This window comes from Lissotriton vulgaris, chromosome 4_1, assembly GCF_964263255.1.
Source record: "Lissotriton vulgaris chromosome 4_1, aLisVul1.2, whole genome shotgun sequence".
Taxonomy (NCBI): domain Eukaryota; kingdom Metazoa; phylum Chordata; class Amphibia; order Caudata; family Salamandridae; genus Lissotriton; species Lissotriton vulgaris.
Window position 1 is genome coordinate 148,151,434 of NC_141691.1, and position 21,693 is coordinate 148,173,126.

General features: G+C 45.4%; 1 protein-coding gene across 1 annotated transcript in view; it reads right to left on the bottom strand.

Annotated features, from left to right (window-relative positions):
• ATRX (ATRX chromatin remodeler) overlaps positions 1-21,693 on the bottom strand; it is a 1,771,102-nt gene that overhangs the window by 1,617,587 nt on the left and 131,822 nt on the right. Inside the window, exon 4 of the mRNA XM_086918408.1 lies at positions 5,711-5,763. Coding sequence (XP_086774534.1) covers positions 5,711-5,763 — 53 coding nt within the window. The remainder of the gene's footprint in view (positions 1-5,710; positions 5,764-21,693) is intronic.

Here is a 21,693-nt window from a genome sequence, read left to right on the forward strand (position 1 = left end):
ATGCTTTCAATGTACATGCCTTATTGGACCGAAGATTTGGCTATTTCGGGACCGCACTGGGTCTTGCCTATGTGGATATGCTTCGGGACGGTCCTGTGCCTTCTGATAAACATTGGCGTTGCCATGAGGGAGGAGGGGGCCGATGTTAGTGTTCTACTGACGGAAACAATGTCAATGTTCATTGGATGATATATATTGAGCGTGCATTGTTACTGGTACTGACCATGCGTTTGTTACATGTGAAATGTTGGTTGGGGTTGGGTGGGGATTGTCATGTTCAGGGGATGGAAGAAGACGGGGATAATGTGGTGTGGATCTGGTGCGGGTGAGAGTATATCCTGGTATTGTGTTACGCTGTTCCTCGCCTGGGAGGCGACGTTGTCATATGGATGAATCGGTCATAGTGCTCATTTTACATGGGTGATGCCTGATAACGCGCTAGATAGGATATCGATTTTGTCCTGGAATGTACGGGGGCTTAATGATGCCAGGAAATGTAGGAATGTGCTGCAGTATTTAGATAGACATTCGATACAGATTGCTTTCCTGCAAGAGACACATTTGCGTCAGACAGCTGATCCTACATTTGGTAGGCAGTGGGCCACAGTTAGGAAATTTTCATCATGCTCATCATATGCACGTGGAGCTGTTGTGCTGATTAAGAAAACACTTTCTTTTCAGGAGTTGGGGGTGCGAGTGGATCCGGATGGGGGATATGTGATTCTGTGGGGGAGGCTTGGGTTGGATACTGTGGTATTTGTGAACTGTTATGCGCCGAATGTGGATACACCTGCCTTTTTTCTTACACTCTGGGTTCATGTTATAGCTGTGGAGGCCTCGCATGTTGTGTGAGGTGGTGATTTTAACTTGGCTATGAGGGCAGTGGAGGATAGATCTGACAGGAGTCCTCAATACAACGCTCAAGCTAGAGATGTGTTGCGGGGCATTGTGGAGGAAGCAGGTCTGGTGGATAGCTGGAGATATGCTCACCCGGGCGGTAAAGAGGGCACACACTTCACAGCGCATGCTCGTACTTGGGCACGTTTGGACTATATTTTTCTGTCATGGGGGCTTGTCGTGGGGATACATGAGGTGGAACATCTCTTCAGAACATACTCAGATCACTGCCCGGTTAAGATTACGCTATCGGTACCAGGTCTTCATAGGCCACGACCCCCCTGGAGGCTGTTTCCCTCCGCCCTGTTGGATCCCATATTTAAGGCAGAGCTTGGAGAGGAAATTGAGGCGTTTTTTCCCAGGCATAGGGGATCAGTGGACAGTGTGGAAATGATATGGTAAGCGTTTAAGGTAACGATCCGGGGTGTCACAATCTCAAAGAGTTGTGGGGTGCTCAAGACTATTGTTCAAACCATCTCGAAATTGGAGGCTGATTTAAAAAATCTAGAAAATAGAATGCTGACCAGCTCTGACCCAGAACTTAGACATCAGTTTAGGGACAAACGGTCAGAATATGAGGAAGAGGCGGCCAGGGAGGTGAAGCACAGAGGGAAATACTGGACTGCGAGGAAGTACTGTGAAGGTGAGAGACAGGGGAAGGTACTTGCTGCACTCACGAGACACCCACGATTTAGTACAGATGTGTTGGAATTGGTCCTGCGGGACGGTACACGTTGTCAGAACGCGAAGGGGATTCAGGAGGCATTTGTGCCGCACTACACAGAGTTATACACTACACAACAGGTGGGAGAGGTTAGATATGGGGGATTCCTTGATGATCTTGCTTTATGCTGGCTGTCGGAAGATCATAGGGCGTTTCTCGGTAGGCCCCTTGAGGTGGAGGAAATCAGAGACGCCATTATGTCCTTGAATAATGGAAAGGCGACGGGGTTGGATGGATTCCCTGCCGAGTTTTACAAGTGCTATATTGATATTATGGCTCCAGTGCTCAGAGAGGTCTTTGAGGAGTCCCTGGAGGTAGGGATACTACCGGGGTCCATGAGAGAGGTGGGAATCACTTCTCTGCTTAAACCTGGCAAGGATCCGCTAGTCATGGATTCCTACCGTCCCCTGTCACTACTTAATTGCGATGCGAAAATATTGGCGAAAGTTCTGGCAACGCGACTCATTGCTTATGCCCACCATAGTGCTGCCGGATCAGTCCGGTTTTGTGCCGGGTCGCGCGACCTGTCATAACCTTCGAACTTTATTTTCTCTGATCCCAACGATCGCTCCGGACCTCCCTGTGGCCGCAATTTTTTTGGATGCTACGAAGGCGTTTGATTCTGTAGAGTGGAATTACCTTATTGATGTCTTATGTAGAATGGGCTTTCCTAGGATCTTTATTTCGTGGGTGAAACTGCTGTACACTCAGCCTGTGGCGAGGGTGATTGTGAATGGTGTACTCTCCCCCCAACTGCCAATAACAAAAGGGACTAGACAGGGCTGTCCTCTTTCCCCCCTATTATTTGCTATTGCCATAGAACCGCTGGCTTGTAGAATTCGGCAATTGCATAAACACAGTGCGTTTAACTGTTTTCAGCGCCAAATAGGGATCTCGCTGTATGCGGATGATGTCACGCTGTATGTGAAGGACCCGCAGGCGAATCTCAACGCGCTACAGCGAGAGCTTGTTGCTTTTGGAGGTATATCTGGCATACATATCAATTGGCAAAAATCTTAATTTTTCCCGCTCACTGCAGCGGTTAGCCAATTTCCGCTGGACTACCCCCTGGAGTGGTGCGACTCGGATCTTCGCTATTTGGGCATTGTGGTGTCCCTTGACAGGGAGGAAACGGTTAGGCTCAATTATGGAGTCGCTATTACCAAATTGGCGGACAATGTTACAAGATGGATGTCTTTGCCTCTGTCTATGGCGGGTAGAGCGTCATTAGTGAAAATGGTGATACTACCGCGCTTCTTATACCGGTTCCAGAATATTCCCTATCAACCGGGCGCGTATTTTTTTAAACGCCTTCGTTCGGAGCTGCTTCGACTGCTCTGGGGAGGTAAACAACCGAGGTTAGCATGGTCTACTTTAATATTGCCTTATGATAAAGGAGGATTTGATATTCCGGATTTTGAAATTTATTATATGAGCGCTCAAGCGCAATATGCCTATCATTGGATGCGTCCCACGCCGTTTATGCCTCAGATAGCAGCTGAGCAGTGGATTGCGCATCCCCTCCCGCTGGAGGGTATGGTGTTGGGGAAAGTCGGTGATGTGGATACACAGCCTACCACGGTGCTTGCACGGTGGATGCCTGGGCACGTGTTGCGAAGACGTTGGACCTAACATTCCTTTACTCGCCGGCACTGCCTCTGGCTTATCATCCTGCACTGTCACTGCTACAGGAAATGGGGTTTCAGCATATGTGTAAACGAAATGGGACACTTACTTGGGGGGGATTGGTTTCATGAGGGCAGTTTTCTTACCCGTGAACAATTTTTTAGTGGAGCAGCTCCTTCACCCTTAGATGTGTTTTATTATGTGCGCCTTAGGCAAGGCCTACATACATTGCTGCCTAGGTTCCCGAGTGAACCTGGAGTGGCTCTACCGCTTCACGCTATGTTGGTGTCTGATGGACGTCATCCGGTCTCCAAATTGTACGGCACCATCAGCAAACAGCGGGTGGCGCCGGCTAGTCGTGCACAGGAACATTGGAACCTTGAACTTGGAGTTGAAATTTCTGATGAGCAATGGGCTTACTGTTGTGGCGTGACTGCCAATATCTCTTCTAGCTGCCGTCTAAAGATCATTCACTATAAAATTATACAGAGGTTCTACTATACACCGGCCAGGAAACTCAGATTCCACTTAGCAGAGGATGATAGATGTGTTCGGTGTCGGGCGGAGGGAGCTGATTTTCTCCACTTGGCATGGGAGTGCAGTGCCATATATGATTACTGGGTACAGGTTCACGAAGCCCTACAGGTCATGATTGATCCCATATTGATGCTACTGGGGTACACAAAGGAGGTGCCGGCACCTTATCGTAGGTTTGCAGATGTTGCTTTACTGCTGGCAAAACGGCGAGTGGCATGTTGTTGGGGGAAGAGCCAGGGCGCCAAAATTTAAGGAGTGGCTAGACGATGTGACATATTGTCAGGATCAGTACAATGTATATGCTGAAATGATGCCTGTGCGCTGTAGGCCTACAGATTTCTGGAGTCCGCTGCAGGTTTATTTACTGACCAGGGCTGTGCAGGATACTGACTCAGAGTGTGAAAGTCGAGTTGGAGTGGGTTAGAAGTGCACCGCTTAACGGACATCATGCCACACCTTTCAAGATACATGCATTATTGCGGGTTATGCTGACCCTACGCCCTACTGGAATGGTGATTGGGTAAGCGCTGCTGTCTAGATGCCGCTGGTACGGCGGATAGTTGCTGGGTGTTATTCAGAACTGCCTGTTACAAGCGGCTGGGGAGTGCTAACTATGCCGAATTTGTTTTAGGTACTGTGTTATGCGGGATTACTGACCACTGTGCTGTGCCTCCTCACTGAACTCTGAATGTATTGCACGCTGTCCTCTGGCCTACCTATGACCTACTGTGATTGCTTGTAAAGTACGATGACCGGGAAATGGAACAATGTTTGTTAATATCTGATGCTGAAATGTATTTTCTACTCGTATACCAGATCTGAATTTACACCGCTGATGATGCCCGTCTTTTGCTCAAATAAAGGTTTAAAAAAAAAAAACCTATATTTCAAGATATTCTTTAAAGATTCATAACTCCGGTTCTGCATATTGGATCTTTGTCGTTTAGGTCTGTTTTGTTCATTAAATTAAGCTCTATTTGTCTAACCTGGTGTGGATTATTTTTGTGAGGTGTTTTCACTGTTTTGCTGCACTGTGCCAAGTTACCAGAGGGTGACCACAGATTAATAGGAATTAGGATGTGTATCAGACTTACCCTGACAAGGACTGTGGTTCCTGCTTGGACAGGATGCATACCTCTGCCAACTAGAAACCCAATTTCTAACAGCGACTAGTCCACAGCCAACCCAAACAAGTTCCTCCCAGTGAAGGGGATGTTAATTATGCAGGTGTTGCACTTTCAGGTAATACCAGGACACTCTGAGCAGGCATATCTCCAGAGTGTGATACAGGCGCACATTTGCCTAGTTGCGGTTTTTGCTGCCTCCAAAGCATTTCTGAGGTATGCACTAGCTAGTGTTTTGCCTTCCTGTATGAATTCTCTGCCCCTTTTCTTGACTAATCTGGGAGGTGCTGCATCAGTTCTTCTCTTTCCTCACATTGATGGATCTATTACTGGTTTAAGAAAGCATCTGACTTTGCATCTCCCATTGTGTGGCAGTTGGCCTCTTGCTTTTTTCTGCCTACTATGTCAATTGCTTTGCTTTCCTTATACAGAGAGGGCCTCTAAAGGAGGGAACGTTTGACCTTTTTCATGTCCATGGACACAGTCAGAGTCAACAAGTATGTTGCGTTTAAAACATTGCTTTTAATATACTTATTTTCTACTCCGGAGCGGAGTGGTCGCGGAGCTGAAAGTTGCCTCCTGCCAGGTAACAAGGGCTGTGCTGAAAAATCCTCAGGTTCAAGTCTTGTGCTTGAGAATAGCCTTCGGTGAGGAAGTTGCAGTGAGAAAAATCCATTAGAACAGAATGTATTTTCTACTCCTATTTAAGCATTATAAAGTGCTGTAAAGCTTATACAGGAGCAAATTATTTCTGACAAATAAGATTTGACAATTAAAAATGTTCTTCCACTAGTTCACTTACCGCTTTGATCGTGAAGACACCACAGACTTGGATCTCTCAGAGGAACTACTTCCCTGAAAATAAAATATGGATGATTTAGTATGCAAAACAGTTTATGGCCTGCAGGTTGACAAATTAAAATATGTTAGCCATTTATCACTACTGGAAATAGCGATGCTCAAGATGCTGCTGCAGATAGCTTTACTGGATAACATCCAGAGGGCCTACACTTAATGGTCACGAATCCAAGAAAATAGGTCATATTTTTATATGCACAATTGACAGCACAACGTACATGGACATCAGTAAAAACACTACAATATAGTACAAAGTAAAGGACTTGCAAAATAAAAGGAAACAAACAATGCATTCACAAATTCGTATCAATGAAAAAACTTTAGTCTCAGACATACACTAACACTACAAACTCAAAAATGCTTACACCAAACTCCTGAGTTGAGCAGAGGCACTGGAATTATGTGGAAGGGAGGGACCAAATTACATAGCAGGGTTGACCAAAGTATGCAGAAAGAAAAAGACTTCTGCAGCATAATGTACACATAGTGATAGAAATACTTAATTACTTTGTCATTTTAACACACAACACTGTCTCAGCAACGATTTCATTTCATAAAACCTCATAAATCTAACTAATGTTGCTTACCTGCTAAGATGATTTTGCAGTTTGACGATGAAGCTGGAGTAGAACTTTGAAGGCAAGGACACAGGCCACCATTAAAATAAGCATTTGCAATGCAATAGGTCTCGCATTTGCGAGAGTTTAAGTTAATGGCATTGTAAATGACAATGCCTTTTATTTATCTGTTTTGCTAATAAACACTTAAATAAAAGGCATTGTCATTTACAATGCCAACAGCTCAAACTTGTAAGGCAAGATACCGGAGTGACACCACATCACTGTTTTAACGGAAGGCCACTTACCTGCTGCCACTGCCAGGAGTCAGATAAAGGCAGACAAGCACCGCGAAAGCACGCCGCCACCGCCAAGAGTCATTTGCCACCAGACTACACGCGCCGCCGCTCCGGGACTACAACTCCCGGCAGCCTACGCGGCGGCGCGCCGCGTGACAGCGTGAGGGCGCCTGGAGGCGCACTTAAGCCCCACAGGAACCCGCTACGTGGGACGCCGGGCGAAGCCCGGGCAAAGGGCGGGCCCTCTACATCCCTCATCGGCACGAGTAGGCCAGGCTAGGCCACCTCCCTAAATCTCATCATTGTGCACCAGGGATTTGTTCCTGTCAGTTCATCATGAGTGGTGGTGTTATTGCCTCTGGTTGACCGCCTCCTAAGTCCTAGTTATCCAGACGGGGGTCGGTAAGTAGGCTGTAAAGCTGTTATCGAATCGCCCAGGAGCTCTGGAAAGGGGGGGGCCTTCGCGGATAAACACCCCTATGAATCAGGAAACGAGTCCGCTGGATATCTGCACAAGGCGTTGAAGTAAGACTTTTGTTTTAAACTTTGAGTAATACCTTGTTATTTTATTGAGCTGTGGGCGTAAGACTATCGCACACCTGTGTATAATTATGACTAAAAGAAATCATCACATGGCATCTGAAACACCAAAGAACACCATGGAAAACTACCTTGTTCAAGTGGTTAACAAAATAAACAGTGAGCGCAGACAATCGTTGGGTCTGTCCCAATCACCTATCCTCCCTCCCATGAGCCCACCCACTTCCTTGCAAACTAATGAGTCCCTGCTATTAGACTAACAATGTTGCCCATGAAACAGCTTCCCCAGTAAATGTCAATATTGATGCCAGTGCAGCCAATGTGGCGGACATTGAGCCACATGCGGATAATGACTCAGATGCACAGGTTTATTTTCAGAGAACAAGGGAGACCCAAAGGGTGCCTAGGGACCTTGGGCAATCAATTATTATGAAGAACAGTGGTCCATAGGATTGAATTTTCACAGAGACAAAATAGAAATATAGACTCAAATCAGTACTATATTGGCAAGATTTTCAGTACCCAGCCGGGCCTGAGTTTTTATTTTCAAATATAGGTAAATTTTAAAAGACCATCAAGAAGGTCTAATACAGCAGTTAATAGGGTACAAGCCTGTACCTATCCAAAAGTACACTCAAGAAAGATTCAAGAGTAGGAAGAGAGCAAGAAAAAAGAAGATAAAGAATATCAGGCAAAAAAAGCTGCGGAGCCAATTGTCCCTTGCATCAATAACAGATTAGCACTGCAAGTTCAGACAACCAATACATGTAACATTATAAGTACAATGGACAGGTTACATAATTGGAATGAATGTCGACGGCGTTTCGATCCCCGGCTCCTAGTGAACTGGGATCATCATCAGGACAGTAAAAATGTATTGCCTGTATGTGCTTTCTTTACAACCTGTTAGGAATTTACAATTTACAGAAATGGGAAAAAGAAGAAAAGAAAAAAGTTCTGTTTAAATACAGCACTATTTACAGGAAAATGCACGTGGTGTTCATTTTTGTCATGCCATTGTGATCAAAACGTCCTTTAGTGTTAAAACCACATGCTTTATCTAGGGAAGTGCAAGAGCCGTTTAGGGCAAAACCGAATCGGGAAATAATACCGTGAGCTAACGCCGTTGCACCTATTGGAGCGAACATGACTACATGTGTCGCTTTCAAGGAAAGTGGTGATGATTCTGTATCTGGCACTAAGTGAGAATAGAGCCTTTCGTGGCGGCGGTGGCTAAAAGTGCTAGGGTGGTAAAAACATGCATCACGAGTGCCAAGTTTCTTTATATGCCACTTTACATGGCCATACTAATACCATCATGAAGGCGCACCTTGTAGGCATTCTACATCAGCCTTCTGGTGATTATAAGGATAGTTGAATCGAAGGGCTGGTACCTACAGTAAACAAAACACGTTAGACAAAGGTGCTGGTAAGTTGTGCTAATAGTGAGAGCAAGGGGAAACATAGCGTTACCTCAGTGTCCTATTAGGTAGGTATTGGGGGTGCTGCCATAATTTTCTATCATGGAGTTGATGAAGATTCCAATTGTTATTGGAACTTTAGTCGCGTGTATTCCGCAATGGGCATATACACAGGGACTCGAAGGTCTGTAAATAAACGGGGATTAGAGCGTTAGGGCAAACGAATACTGATGGCCCATAGTATTGACGCGCAGAGGGTGGGAGGGAGATCGGGAGCCCTTACCTGGCGAGGAGAATTTGGTCCTGGTACTCGCGGACCGGTTTGGCAGCAGGCGGTGTGCACAATGGTAACGCGCCGGCTTCACGAAAATACGGAAGTCAGCCCGTGCATCACCGCGTGTGATTAAATAAACAGTGAAGAGGGAGTGAGCGCAAGGGGAGGGGAAGTGTCCCCGTGGCGGCCATCTTAGCGTGGTGTTTGTTTACTCACGTTAGGTGCAAGTGCTCGTAATCGTGCAGTGTGCTGAGATTGTAGAGCAATTTCAATTTAAATTTTTAGGGCAAAACGAATTACATAATAAGAAATTGCTCATGTATTCGTTTGCCCTAACGCTCTAATCCCCGTTTATTTACAGACCTTCAGTCCCTGTGTATATGCCCATTGCGGAATACACGCGACTAAAGTTCCAATAACAATTGGAATCTTCATCAACTCCATGATAGAAAATTATGGCAGCACCCCCAATACCTACCTAATAGGACACTGAGGTAACGCTATGTTTCCCCTTGCTCTCACTATTAGCACAACTTACCAGCACCTTTGTCTAACGTGTTTTGTTTACTGTAGGTACCAGCCCTTCGATTCAACTATCCTTATAATCACCAGAAGGCTGATGTAGAATGCCTACAAGGTGCGCCTTCATGATGGTATTAGTATGGCCATGTAAAGTGGCATATAAAGAAACTTGGCACTCGTGATGCATGTTTTTACCACCCTAGCACTTTTAGCCACCGCCGCCACGAAAGGCTCTATTCTCACTTAGTGCCAGATACAGAATCATCACCACTTTCCTTGAAAGCGACACATGTAGTCATGTTCGCTCCAATAGGTGCAACGGCGTTAGCTCACGGTATTATTTCCCGATTCGGTTTTGCCCTAAACGGCTCTTGCACTTCCCTAGATAAAGCATGTGGTTTTAACACTAAAGGACGTTTTGATCACAATGGCATGACAAAAATGAACACCACGTGCATTTTCCTGTAAATAGTGCTGTATTTAAACAGAACTTTTTTCTTTTCCCCATTTCTGTAAATTGTAAATTCCTAACAGGTTGTAAAGAAAGCACATACAGGCAATACATTTTTACTGTCCTGATGATGATCCCAGTTCACTAGGAGCCGGGGATCGAAACGCCGTCGACATTCATTCCAATTATGTAACCTGTCCATTGTACTTATAATGTTACATGTATTGGTTGTCTGAACTTGCAGTGCTAATCTGTTATTGATGCAAGGGACAATTGGCTCCGCAGCTTTTTTTGCCTGATATTCTTTATCTTATTTTTTCTTGCTCTCTTCCTACTCTTGAATCTTTCTTGAGTGTACTTTTGGATAGGTACAGGCTTGTACCCTATTAACTGCTGTATTAGACCTTCTTGATGGTCTTTTAAAATTTACCTATATTTGAAAATAAAAACTCAGGCCCGGCTGGGTACTGAAAATCTTGCCAATATAGTACTGATTTGAGTCTATATTTCTATTTTGTCTCTGTGAAAATTCAATCCTATGGACCACTGTTCTTCATAATAATCAGATGCACAGGTTGTCATTGAGGCTGAAGAAAATGATGAAAAAGAAGATGTGGAGGACGAACCACCTGTAAAGCAGTCCTCAAGGGCAGTTAGAGCCTGTCGCAGATTACAAAGCAAACGTGGGGGGGGCACGTTGAGGAAAAAACAAGGTTACATCACCGCTAAAGTCAAAAAGTACTTGCCAGAACAATGAGGAGAACAATCTGAGGGAAACATTGGATGAGGACCTAATGTCTAGAATAGCGGAGCTCTTAGAAATAAAAATTCAGACAATTAATAAGCCACTTATCAGCAAGATTGATAAACTCTCTGCAGAGATAAAGAAACTGGGAGGTACACAAAATGTATTAGCAGATGCGATAGGTAATGTTGTAAGTAATGTTAATAAGGGCCGTGACTGCCCAAAGGAAGATAATGAATCCGGGGTAACATCAGATGCTACCCCACCAGGGCCAACTCTTCCAGAATGCCCACAAACTGGCCATATTACCAATGACTTGCCACTAGAAGCCCCAACGGTTCAACTAATTGACCCACCACATGTCACAGTGCCCCCTAGTTTTGAAGAAAATTCAACACAATTAGTAGCTGAAGCAGCACCGCTGGTGTTAGTGCTAGCCAATACACCAACCTTACCACCGTGTCAAACCGAGTCAGCCTCGTCACTAATAAGCAAGGCACTATACTGGCTGTCAAATAACATGCGGATAGCACAGGGGGGTGAACAACGGCTGGCTGACGAAATTAAAATGGCAAGGAGGGTTGGATGGATAGGAAATAAGCAAAAAAAATGGAAGGGCGACTGTGTGATATTAAACTTCTCAACCCCAGCTGCTCTTCCCGATATTCTATCAAATATTCTTCCACCACAAAGAAGAAGTAGTTCTATAATCCCCCTTACATTCGAATTTTTTTATAATGAGTCACAAAAAGCCAACAATCATAGGCCCCTGAAGCCAGCTTGGTTAGCGAGAGATAATAGATGGGGTGGGGGACTGTCAACGTTTGACACGAACTATGCTCCTAAAAACAGGGCAGGTCCATGGCAAGTCAACCAACACAATACTCCTCGTCATATTACCCCAGGGCAAAACTGGAACCTAATGGGCAGACGAGGGCCTGGTATATTAGCTAACAACTGTGGGACCTTAGGTAATGGCAATTACAATGGAGGATGGCCAGGCATGCAGCAGAATGTATTGTATCCTAATACCCCAGCACCCATGGGCAATGGTAACTATAATGGAGGATGGCTGGGTACTCACCAGAATCCACCTTTTCCTATTACCCCTGCACCTAGATGGAATGCTCCTGTAAATGGTTGGGGCCCCATCTTATAACTGGGGAGTCAGCACCTCAAATAGGTTTGAGGCCCTAGCTGGTTTAGCTGATTGCGATTGACTTGATGGAGGGGCTTTGGCAATGTCATGTAGCATAAATCACACATACCCTGGTTTGCATCCTGAAGTTGCACCAAAGCAGATTGCACTTGTTAAAACTTCTCAACAGCTACTGCATTATGCTGACACAATAGCACGAACATCACATTCAGATATAAATGGGTCAACCACACCAGGTAACAGAGAAACTAGGTGTTCTAGGAATTACAAAAATCATCTGTTGGAACATTGCAGGTCTGAAAAAAAATCTTTCAGATCCGGCCTGGCATGATTATCTGGCTAGTGGGGATTTAATTATGTTTCAGGAAACCTGGGGGCTCGAGAATTACTTTAAGGTTGATTATAGATCCTTTTTCATCCCCGCAGTAAATACAAAACGGGTGAAGACCCTCTGGCGGCCTAACAATTTGGGTGAAAATTACAGGAGGCCTGTCCTTTAAGCAAATTGATACAAATAATCCCGACCTCTTATTACTTGAGTTAAAAAACACTAAGGGTTGTAGCATTTACGTGATCAATATCTATAGTAGACCACATCGATCATGTAAAGAATCAACAGTTGTAACCCACCTGAGTAATATTGTGGCGGGGTTTGATCAAAATGCAAAAATGATTATAGGTGGTGATTTTAACAGAGGTTTTGAACCCATAATAGGTCTAGAAGACATCTGTAAGGATGAGGACAGTGCCAACAATATCCCTTTAGTTGACACGAATTATAAAGCACCTTACACAGTGAGTGCCTTACAACTATTGAATCTGACTATAGAATCAGGCCTGTGTGCCTGCAATGGGCGGTTGCCATCAGACTGCCCCAGCAAACCAACATTTACCAGAGGGGCAAATCCCAGCCATCTAGATTATTTGTTAGTTTCTCTGAATTTATGGCCCATGACCATCGACCTAATGGTGGATGACCGCACGGAAAGCGACCACTATCCTTTCACCTTATCTGTCCAGACTCAGATTTTTAAAACCCTTGACAAAAGCGTTAATAGTACAGTCTCCTTGCCAGAGGACCCTCTAGTGGCAAATAACCGTAGATCCCTGAAGTGGCCAGTGGTATTAGACAACACAAAAATCATTAGCCAAATCTATAATGTATTTGTGAGGCATATGTCTTCTCTCTTAGGAAATAGTACTGTCATCCAAAATCCTTGTCTGACAGAATCCCATGAACATCTAATCAACCAACTTGGCGTGATCCTGACTAGGGCGGTAAAAAGATCATATAACGCCCAAAAGAGTAAACAAACTGGGACCACCTGGTATAACCAGGATTGCCGGAAAGCCAAAACAGACCTAATTACAGCGGTCAGGGGGGATTCAGCGGATATTGTGAGAACTAAGAGAGCCCAGTATAAAAGAACTTTATTAAAGGCCAAAAAAGAGTGGGACGAAAGGGTTTGGTCAGATTTGCTGGACGCATGTAAGTGTAAAGACCAGACCTCCTTCTGGAGCCTCATTGCTAGAGGCACCAGGGGGGGTCGACTGAATGCAAAGACAAATTCTTAGAGGAGAAAACATGGGTCGAGCATTTTACTTCGTTATATTCTTGCGAAAGCTCAGGCGAGATTGAAGGTCGGGATAGTTTGCAGGCTCCTTTGGCAGCGCGTGACACACCTCTTGTCTTCTCCTTGACAGAAACAATTTTAGCAATCAAGGCAGTCAAGCCAGGGAAAGCGCCAGGCCCTGACAGAATACCAGGTGATCTTTGGAAACACGAGAATTATATTTGGGCTCCTTATATCAATTTATTATCTAATGATATTGCTCGAGGAGCTCCTGTTCCGGAAACCTGGAAGGGGGCGGAGATTGTAACACTGTTCAAGGAGGGTGATAGGCCGATAGTGCGAAGGATTTGACCTATCAGCCTAATTGATGTGTTGCAAAAATTTTTTGCCCGACAAGTTCTTAGTCGGCTCTCCTCTTGGATTGAAGAACACTATCTATACAAAATACCAGGCAGGCTTTAGATCAAAGATAAGCACTGTAGACCAGGTTGTTAGATCTTTATGTTTAGTCTGGAAATATACGATTATAAGAAGTTCCCATATATACGTGGCTTTTGTTGATTTGAAGGCAGCTTTCGATATGGTTCCAAGGGCAGCCCTATGGAAGACACTAAATAAAATGGGCGTCCCTGGGAATATCCTTCAAATTTTAATCAGACTCCACGAGAATAACTACGCACGAGTTAGATGGGGACCAAATGGAGAAGTCAGTGAGAAAATAAAAATAGCAAAAGGGGTAAGGCAAGGGTGCGTAATGGCACCTACCTTATTCTCTTTATACGTCAATGACATCCCCGATACTCTTTGGGCTGCGAGCATGACTCTCCCAAATTGAGCGGGCAAGCCGTTCCGGCATTATTGTTTGCAGACGATACCATTTTAATTTCACAGACACCCAGGGGGCTCCAAAACCTTTTAAATACATTCAGTTTGTACTGCCATGACAAGGAATTAGAAATTAATTCCTCAAAAACAAAAGTTATGACAATCAACCCCCACAAAGGTTTTAACAAGGTTTTTAAGATAAACAATGAACCTATTGAAGAAGTCCCCAATTTTAAATACCTGGGTATTATTTTAGACAGCCACGTTACATGGAAAACACAACTGGAGAACTCAAAATTAAGGCTGACCCGAAATCAGTGTCTGATTTTAAAGAAGCATAAGAATAGCCATTTCAAAGCAGTCTCACCAGCTATTGAATTATTTAAATATAAAGTGCAATCATCTTCACTTTATGGTGCGGACCTTTGGGCCTATGCTTTAAAGGATACTTTTCGAGTGAGGGAAAATTCCTTCATTAGGCAACTTTTAGGGATACCTGGGTCAACACCACTGACACCCGTATTATGGGATCTTAACTTCCGACGTACAGATGACTATGCTTCTCTTCGTCCGCTGCTCTATTGGGTCCGCTTATGGTCCGTTGAGGAGCTGGCTGATTATAGAGAAGCATTGAAAGAGATATTGGCTATAAGGAATACCACGCACTTGCGATGGTTAGAGTACGTCAAAAAATGGTTTGGAAAACTAGGGTTAAGGGACTTCTGGTTTGACCCCGATTCCCTCACAAACAGCTCAAAAAAGATCTTGAAGCAAAGGTACTGGGACTATATTAGAGATTCAGTGTCATCAAATCCCAGAACAGGGACTCTAACCTCGAAATTTTTTGAAATCAAAATGACTATGCAATTAGAGCCCCTTATGGATGAAATTTACCCTCCACTGGCCAAAAGCCTATATTTAAAGTTCCGGTATAGTATTCTGCAATTAAAAGAAAGGACAACTAGCTGGAACTGTAATAAGGGGCTGACCGGGGCCGCCGGCTCTGATATATGTGAGTTTTGCAAGATGGGGATGAAAGAGGATGAGTCCCATGTTTTATTTATATGCCCAGCATACCTTAAAGCCAGGAAAAAATGGCTTAAGCCAATCTGTAAAAGGTTAGGCCTCAGACAAATTAAGGTTGGACTTAGAATATTTAAAGGAGACACTGCACAACCGATTGTGTTCAGCCTAAGTCGTTTTCTCCTATGTGTAGACTTGATCAGGAGGATGAAAAATCAAAAAACCTAATGAAATAGGCCACTTTACCATGTTATTGAGTCATCTGTTAGCTGCTAAAGTGCTGCTTGCTCTACTGTTCTGGTGTATATCATTTTAACAAAAACAGATGTTTAATTTATTGTTTTATTATTCTGTATATTTATTCAGTGTTCTGTATACTAGAGGGGCCGATTAAGATCTAGCCAACCCCAAGTAGATGATTTGGAAAATGAATTGAATTCTATGTATTTTATGCAAAGGAGATGTGTTGATATTTTTACCCACTGCTATTTTATTATTATGTATCGTGATATGATGTATTGTGATTTAATGTATTGCATCTTACAAGGTTTTTTAAACCGAATAAAGATTGAAATGAAATGAAATGAAATGAAAAGGTGGATTGTCAGGTGGCCAATGAATCAGCTTGTGTTTGTCAGCTCAGAAAAGAAAATAACTAAACCAATGCAACACAGTTCCCCCTATGTCAATCTCCATTCTCTGGGGCAAGATGACATGGGAGACCATGTCAAAAGAGGCAGAAGGGTCGCGAAGGATGAGAAGGGCACTGCCCCCTCATTTAACATAAGCCACTAGTGTCTGCAATCAACATGGTTTAAAGGTTTCAAATATATTTATTACATATGTTAACAAAAGAACATGGGCTTCAGGCACACAGACCACAGGGGAGGTGAGATGGGCACACAATGGGGCGGGAGGGAGGACAAGAATCGCCCAGGGCTGACCATGGGAGGCTCACACAGGTGCAAGGCAGTGAGGCATCCCCAGGTGCAGCTGCTTGAATCCGTGAGGCACACGCTTTAATATGAACCTAGTACGAAACAACAACAAAAGAGAACCCAGGGTATATGGCAATAATGACTGCACCTATCAATAATCTAGTCTACGTGATCATAGAGTTTGGGTGCTAGGGACCTGAAGCTCAATACCCCTAAACTTCCAAGGGAATATTCCCACAATTTACAATGAATACAATGATACAACACTCCCCCCAAAAAAGTGAATAGCAAATGAGTATAGCAAAAATTAAAATCCGTTTAGCAGGTCTTGTTTTAAATGTTCTTTATTCTTATTCTTCAAACTAATGTCTTTTTTTTAAAAAAATTCTTTATTCTTTAAACTATCGTTTGAAGAATAAGAATAAAGAACATTTAAAAAAAAGACCTGCTGAACGGATTACAATTTTTGCTATACTCATTTGCTATTCACTTTTTTGTGGGGGAGTGCTGGATCATTGTATTTCATTATGAACTGAGTACGAAATGCAGAAAGGGGCCAAGTGCTGCAGAAGGCCCGACCAAGTAGCAAGAGAAGCCTCAGATAATAAATCCGTATTGGTTTTGGTGGCTGGGTGCAGCGGTAGAGGTGACACTGCAAAGGGTCATCGTATGCCACTCGGTCCATTCCAAAAAAAGAAAGAAAAATATACAGCGTGCTTAAAATGACACCCACAAATAAACTGCAAGACCTCACACCACAAGTCTCCTACAAGGAGTGAAAATGTCAGCGTGCGGAAGGGCGGTGTGGGCACACAGATAGCAAACACGGAAATTATTATTGTCCGCAACACGCCTCTATTCTGTGTTATGTGGCAGTTTAAGGGCAATCATAATTAAAAACACCACACATAATACCCCGTTCAGCGCACTGTGCAGAGAGAAGCAGAGCCATTCCATTTAAACTCTGGCGGGCTTTTAATAGGCTGGATCGCTTTGTGCGCTTCCCAACGTCTGAGTGAGCCATTATGCCCTCTTCTGTGCCATTCATCCGAGCAGGTGTGGACTACTCTTGGTTAACACAACACAAAGTAACCGCAAACGCACTTCTGCCACCAGCTACGTCCACTGTGAGTGGAGGCCCCCATCCGCTCTTTCACGAAGAGCAGATTCACAGAAAGCAGTTCCCTTCCCTACTACGGACTGCTGTAGAAAAGTGTGCTTAGTTAAGCCAGACTTCAGTGGAATTCGATGAAATGCTGGTATACCATCGGGTGAAATGTTGTGCACTGGATCTAGTGGAAAACATTTTTTATAACTTCCTGCCAGGGTAGTAAGAGCAGGAATAAGCATGACAACATAAAACACCAGTGTTGTCTGTTTTCTAACACTTCTCAGTGAACCCACACACAGGCTGGTAGCCTAAGGGAATTAATCAGCATCATCATGGGAGAGCTGGTTCCCAGGAGGCAGGGTGGGTCAGAGAGCCTACACGAAAGACACGGTGTGCAAATTACAAGCAGAAAAAAAGCTGACATGTGACTGCAGCCTCACTGTCTGGCGAGGGGTGCACATACGGCTGAGAGGCATCTAAGTGCCTTCTTGCTAAAACAAAGGACACAGGGAGCAGGGGGGAGAGGAACCGAAACCGGATTGTTGAGCCGTGAGTGAAAGGCCTACTAATCCCCTCACAGCGAGGCAATTTCACCCAACTCCATCCTGGATCGGATGGTGCAGACTCCAGCCACGAGACGGACTGTTACTGCCTCTGGGACAAACCCAGCGGGATCTAAATGCAGAGCGAGGTGTCAATGCAGCAAGAGCCGCACTCACCAATGAAGTTAACAAGCAGCATGCGCTGCCCACCCCTCGCGCACACTAGCTCCTTGCGCATGCGCCCCTGCCATGTTTAGGTCAGGCAGAGATGTGCAAGACAAACAAAAGTCCGAACAGTGTGCACGAAAACGTTGTTGGTGGCCGCTGCTTCCGGACTACACAGAAGTCAGTTGAACATCAACAGCCACTGAAAACAAAAGGTAACAAAAGCGATAACCTTTAGCAAGCGGCAAGCGGCAGGAGAAACTACCGGCTGCTTGCCAACATATATTACTTTAGGTCTCGCTGAGACAGTGCATACGCCGCCAAGGCGAGACCTAAAAACAAGCATTGGCATAGCCAATAGGTCTCGCTTTTGGGACCTTATAAGTATTTAGTTATGCAGCACTATATCCTTGGTGCAACAACATTAACTGTTGCATGGTTAAACACTTATAAGGCCCCAAAGGCGAGACCTATTTGCTATGCCAATATCTTTTTTTTTTTTTTTTTAAATGACAAGCAGTGCTATCAGGCTCCGGCTGCCACTTAGAGGTGTGGAGAGAGCGAGGTGTGGAGAGAGCGAGGTGTGGAGAGAGCGAGGTGTGGAGAGAGCGAGGTGTGGAGAGAGCGAGGTGTGGAGAGAGCGAGGTGTGGAGAGAGCGAGGTGTGGAGAGAGCGAGGTGTGGAGAGAGCGAGGTGTGGAGAGAGCGAGGTGTGGAGAGACAGAGGTTGGCTCTCGCTCTGGCGCGAAACTGGAGGATATGGGCATAACCTCCCTCTTGTCCAGACCCTCCACTGAGAGGGTCACCGGAATCGTCCCAACCCTTTCCTTATGGTACTTAAGGGACTAACTGGGTGTAGGTCCTTAGATTCGTCGTGGGACAAGATTCAAATCGGACACCTCTTCTCCTACTTCTACCGTCTGGGCAAACTGGACTTCGCTGAACTTAGTTTGGGCTCCCTTCCAGTCTGCTGCATTGTCTGTGCCTATGCACCATACAGGAACCTTCCAAGGCCTGTGGGCATCCAAGACACCCGAAGGAATCTCCCTTGAAGTTAAGGAGCCACTTCCCTGCATCTGCATGCACCGCAACTAAGCTGCACAGTCAGCTGATCCTGAGCTCCTACGGACATCGAACGGTTCTGCAATACAGGTGGTGGTTCTCCACAGCTCTCGAGGCCTGGCTGGCCCTGCCCTGCCCACTTAACAAGTTTGAGGCCAGTATCCCTCATGGGATCTGCAGCAACCAAACACCTGTGCACTGTGTCAACTTGCCATTGCCAAGGCTTGTTGGCTTCCTTCCAACAAGATCTTTGGGCTCCAAGTAGCCCCAACCTCAAGCATCTATAGTGACAAGTCTTTGTAAGCACCCGTATTTTGCCTGCCACACAGGGGTCCCCTGGGACTCCCCGGATCTAAAAACTGTTGGGGGCACACTGAATAGTGCAGGGGTTTCATGGGTCCGCCACGTGGGAGCCTGTGAGGAGAGGGCCCAGCACAAGCACAAGACTATTGACGATTAGCATATACACAGCGCACACACCATCTCGCTCCTGCCTTGGTGAGTGGCCCCTATTTATATGATGGTGGCCCCTTTGGCATAACAACCATTACACGGATCCTGTGCATCAACCACCACAAAGTCCCACGTGCCACCTGGTCTGTTGACGCGCTGCCAGGACTACTTGGTGGATTGGTGGGAGGGGACTTGTGACTTTGAGGGCTTCCATTTTTGCCATTACCCGGTGCCTGTGCCTCAAGAGCTACCACTGATTTATTATACCGCAGTGCCAGATAAACTAACTACAAAGCAACATACACGGATACTGTCGAGATGGGGAAACCTAGGATGGATAAGGCGCAAACGCAGCCGTCATATACCAAGGTTCTGGCTCCTGGCACAGAGTACAGAAGACTCTGGGTCCCCGAATCCTGCTGACCGCAATGACCAATCACATTGGTTCGATGAGCTGATGGCAGCAATATTAGACATCAATACTACTTTGGGCCCCAAAATTGACTTGCTAGGTGTTGGGTTTAGGGTTCTTGAGAGAAGATCACAAGAAGCTGAAAGATAGAGTAGAGGAGTCCGAATCCACCTTAGCGTCATTACGACGCACAGTGACTGCGGTAACAGATTAGCTTTAGTCCCTCCAGCATAAAGTGGAATACCCGAGAGCTCGCGCGGAGGACCAGGTAGGATGTTCACGTTGGAACAAAGTGGGCCTGCCGGAGCAGGTGGGGGGCCACAATATATAGCTCTACCTGGCGGCCTGGTTCTCCATGGAAAATTTCCGGGCAAGAATTAAAAATTATTTTCGATCGAAAGAGCTCACAGGGTACCCCCGCACCCAGGTAATCCTCCCAGACCTGTGGTGGCGAGGTTATTCAGTTATCGAGACAGGGACCATATCCTGCAGGCAACTAGAGCTGGGGACCATGGCAAGTCGACAATGCAACAGTCCACATATACCCTGATTACACCATATCAGTACAGCGCCGCAGAGCCTTTTACTTGGAGGTAAAGAAGTGCGTGAGAAAACGGCATACAATAATCACAACACTACCCAGTCAAGCTACGTATTAGTCACAAAGATAATACTGTCTTCTGTGACACTCCTGAAGAGGCTTGGGCTTGGATAGCTCGATGGTGGCAGACACTCGCCAAGTATGGAAACTGGTAGATCCGCGCACGGCCCGCAGCAGGGGTAGATTGCAGCAACCAATGAAAGCCCAGCTGGCCCAAGAACGTGTGCAAGCCATAAAGTCAACGGAAAATATCAGCAGCCCCACGTCTTCCCAAAGATTAGATTCAGACTCAGACATAGCAATGGACTAGACACTACTCCTTACTGCCTCACAGCATGCGGCACTGTCGGGGGCAGCCCAGCCCTCACCCCGCAGTCCGCGGAGGAACTTGGCTGAACATCTAGAGACGTGTCTGATAACACCACGTACTGTAAACAAGAATGTCGCCAGCTTGAACATTATAAGACCGGAAGCACCACCCCGACTTACTGCTTCCCCTGGAGAGTGATAAGTAGCCGATACAGCACCCTTATAATCCTTAGTCTTTTTTCCCTTATCCTTTTCTCTTTTCCCTTCTTTTGCTATTCTTAATTTTTTTCCTTCACCCCTTTTGTCCCTCTGTTTCTTTATATTTCGTCTATTGGATTTGGATCCTGTGGGACGCCTCTTTGTAATTTTTCATTTATATCTTTTGTTCGAATAAATTGCCTTTCAGTGCAGATGCTTAACTGCCCGTTGGCAAGTCGGCCTGGGTGGGATGTTGGGGGATTTTATACATTTTTTGGTGTGTTCATTTCTACGAATGGTGCTGAGAATGCTGTCTAACTGCACACTGGATTGGTGATGGGGATCAGTGGGATTGGATCACTGCGGGAGGTGGGGCTGAGACTGCAATCCTGTGTTCACTTATTTCTTTATCACCAAGTAGATGGTGGACGGTGATTACATTTTGTTAACATGGAATGTATGTGGGATGCACCAAACGTCACATGGTGTATCAATTTTTGCATGGCCATAAGGTCGCACTAGCGCTGCTACAGGAAACGCATCTGACCCCTCAAACTCGTGTCCCTCCGCAAGCACTGGAGAGGCACGGTCCTTGGTACCACATACTCAGGCTATGCTAGGGGCACTCATATGGGTGGCACCCGGAGTCCCGTTAAAGATACTACACTCTAGAGCCAAACCTAAAAATTAAATCAAATCATGGTGAGCAACACAGGATGGAGCAGAATGTGGCCCAGAGCAATTAAC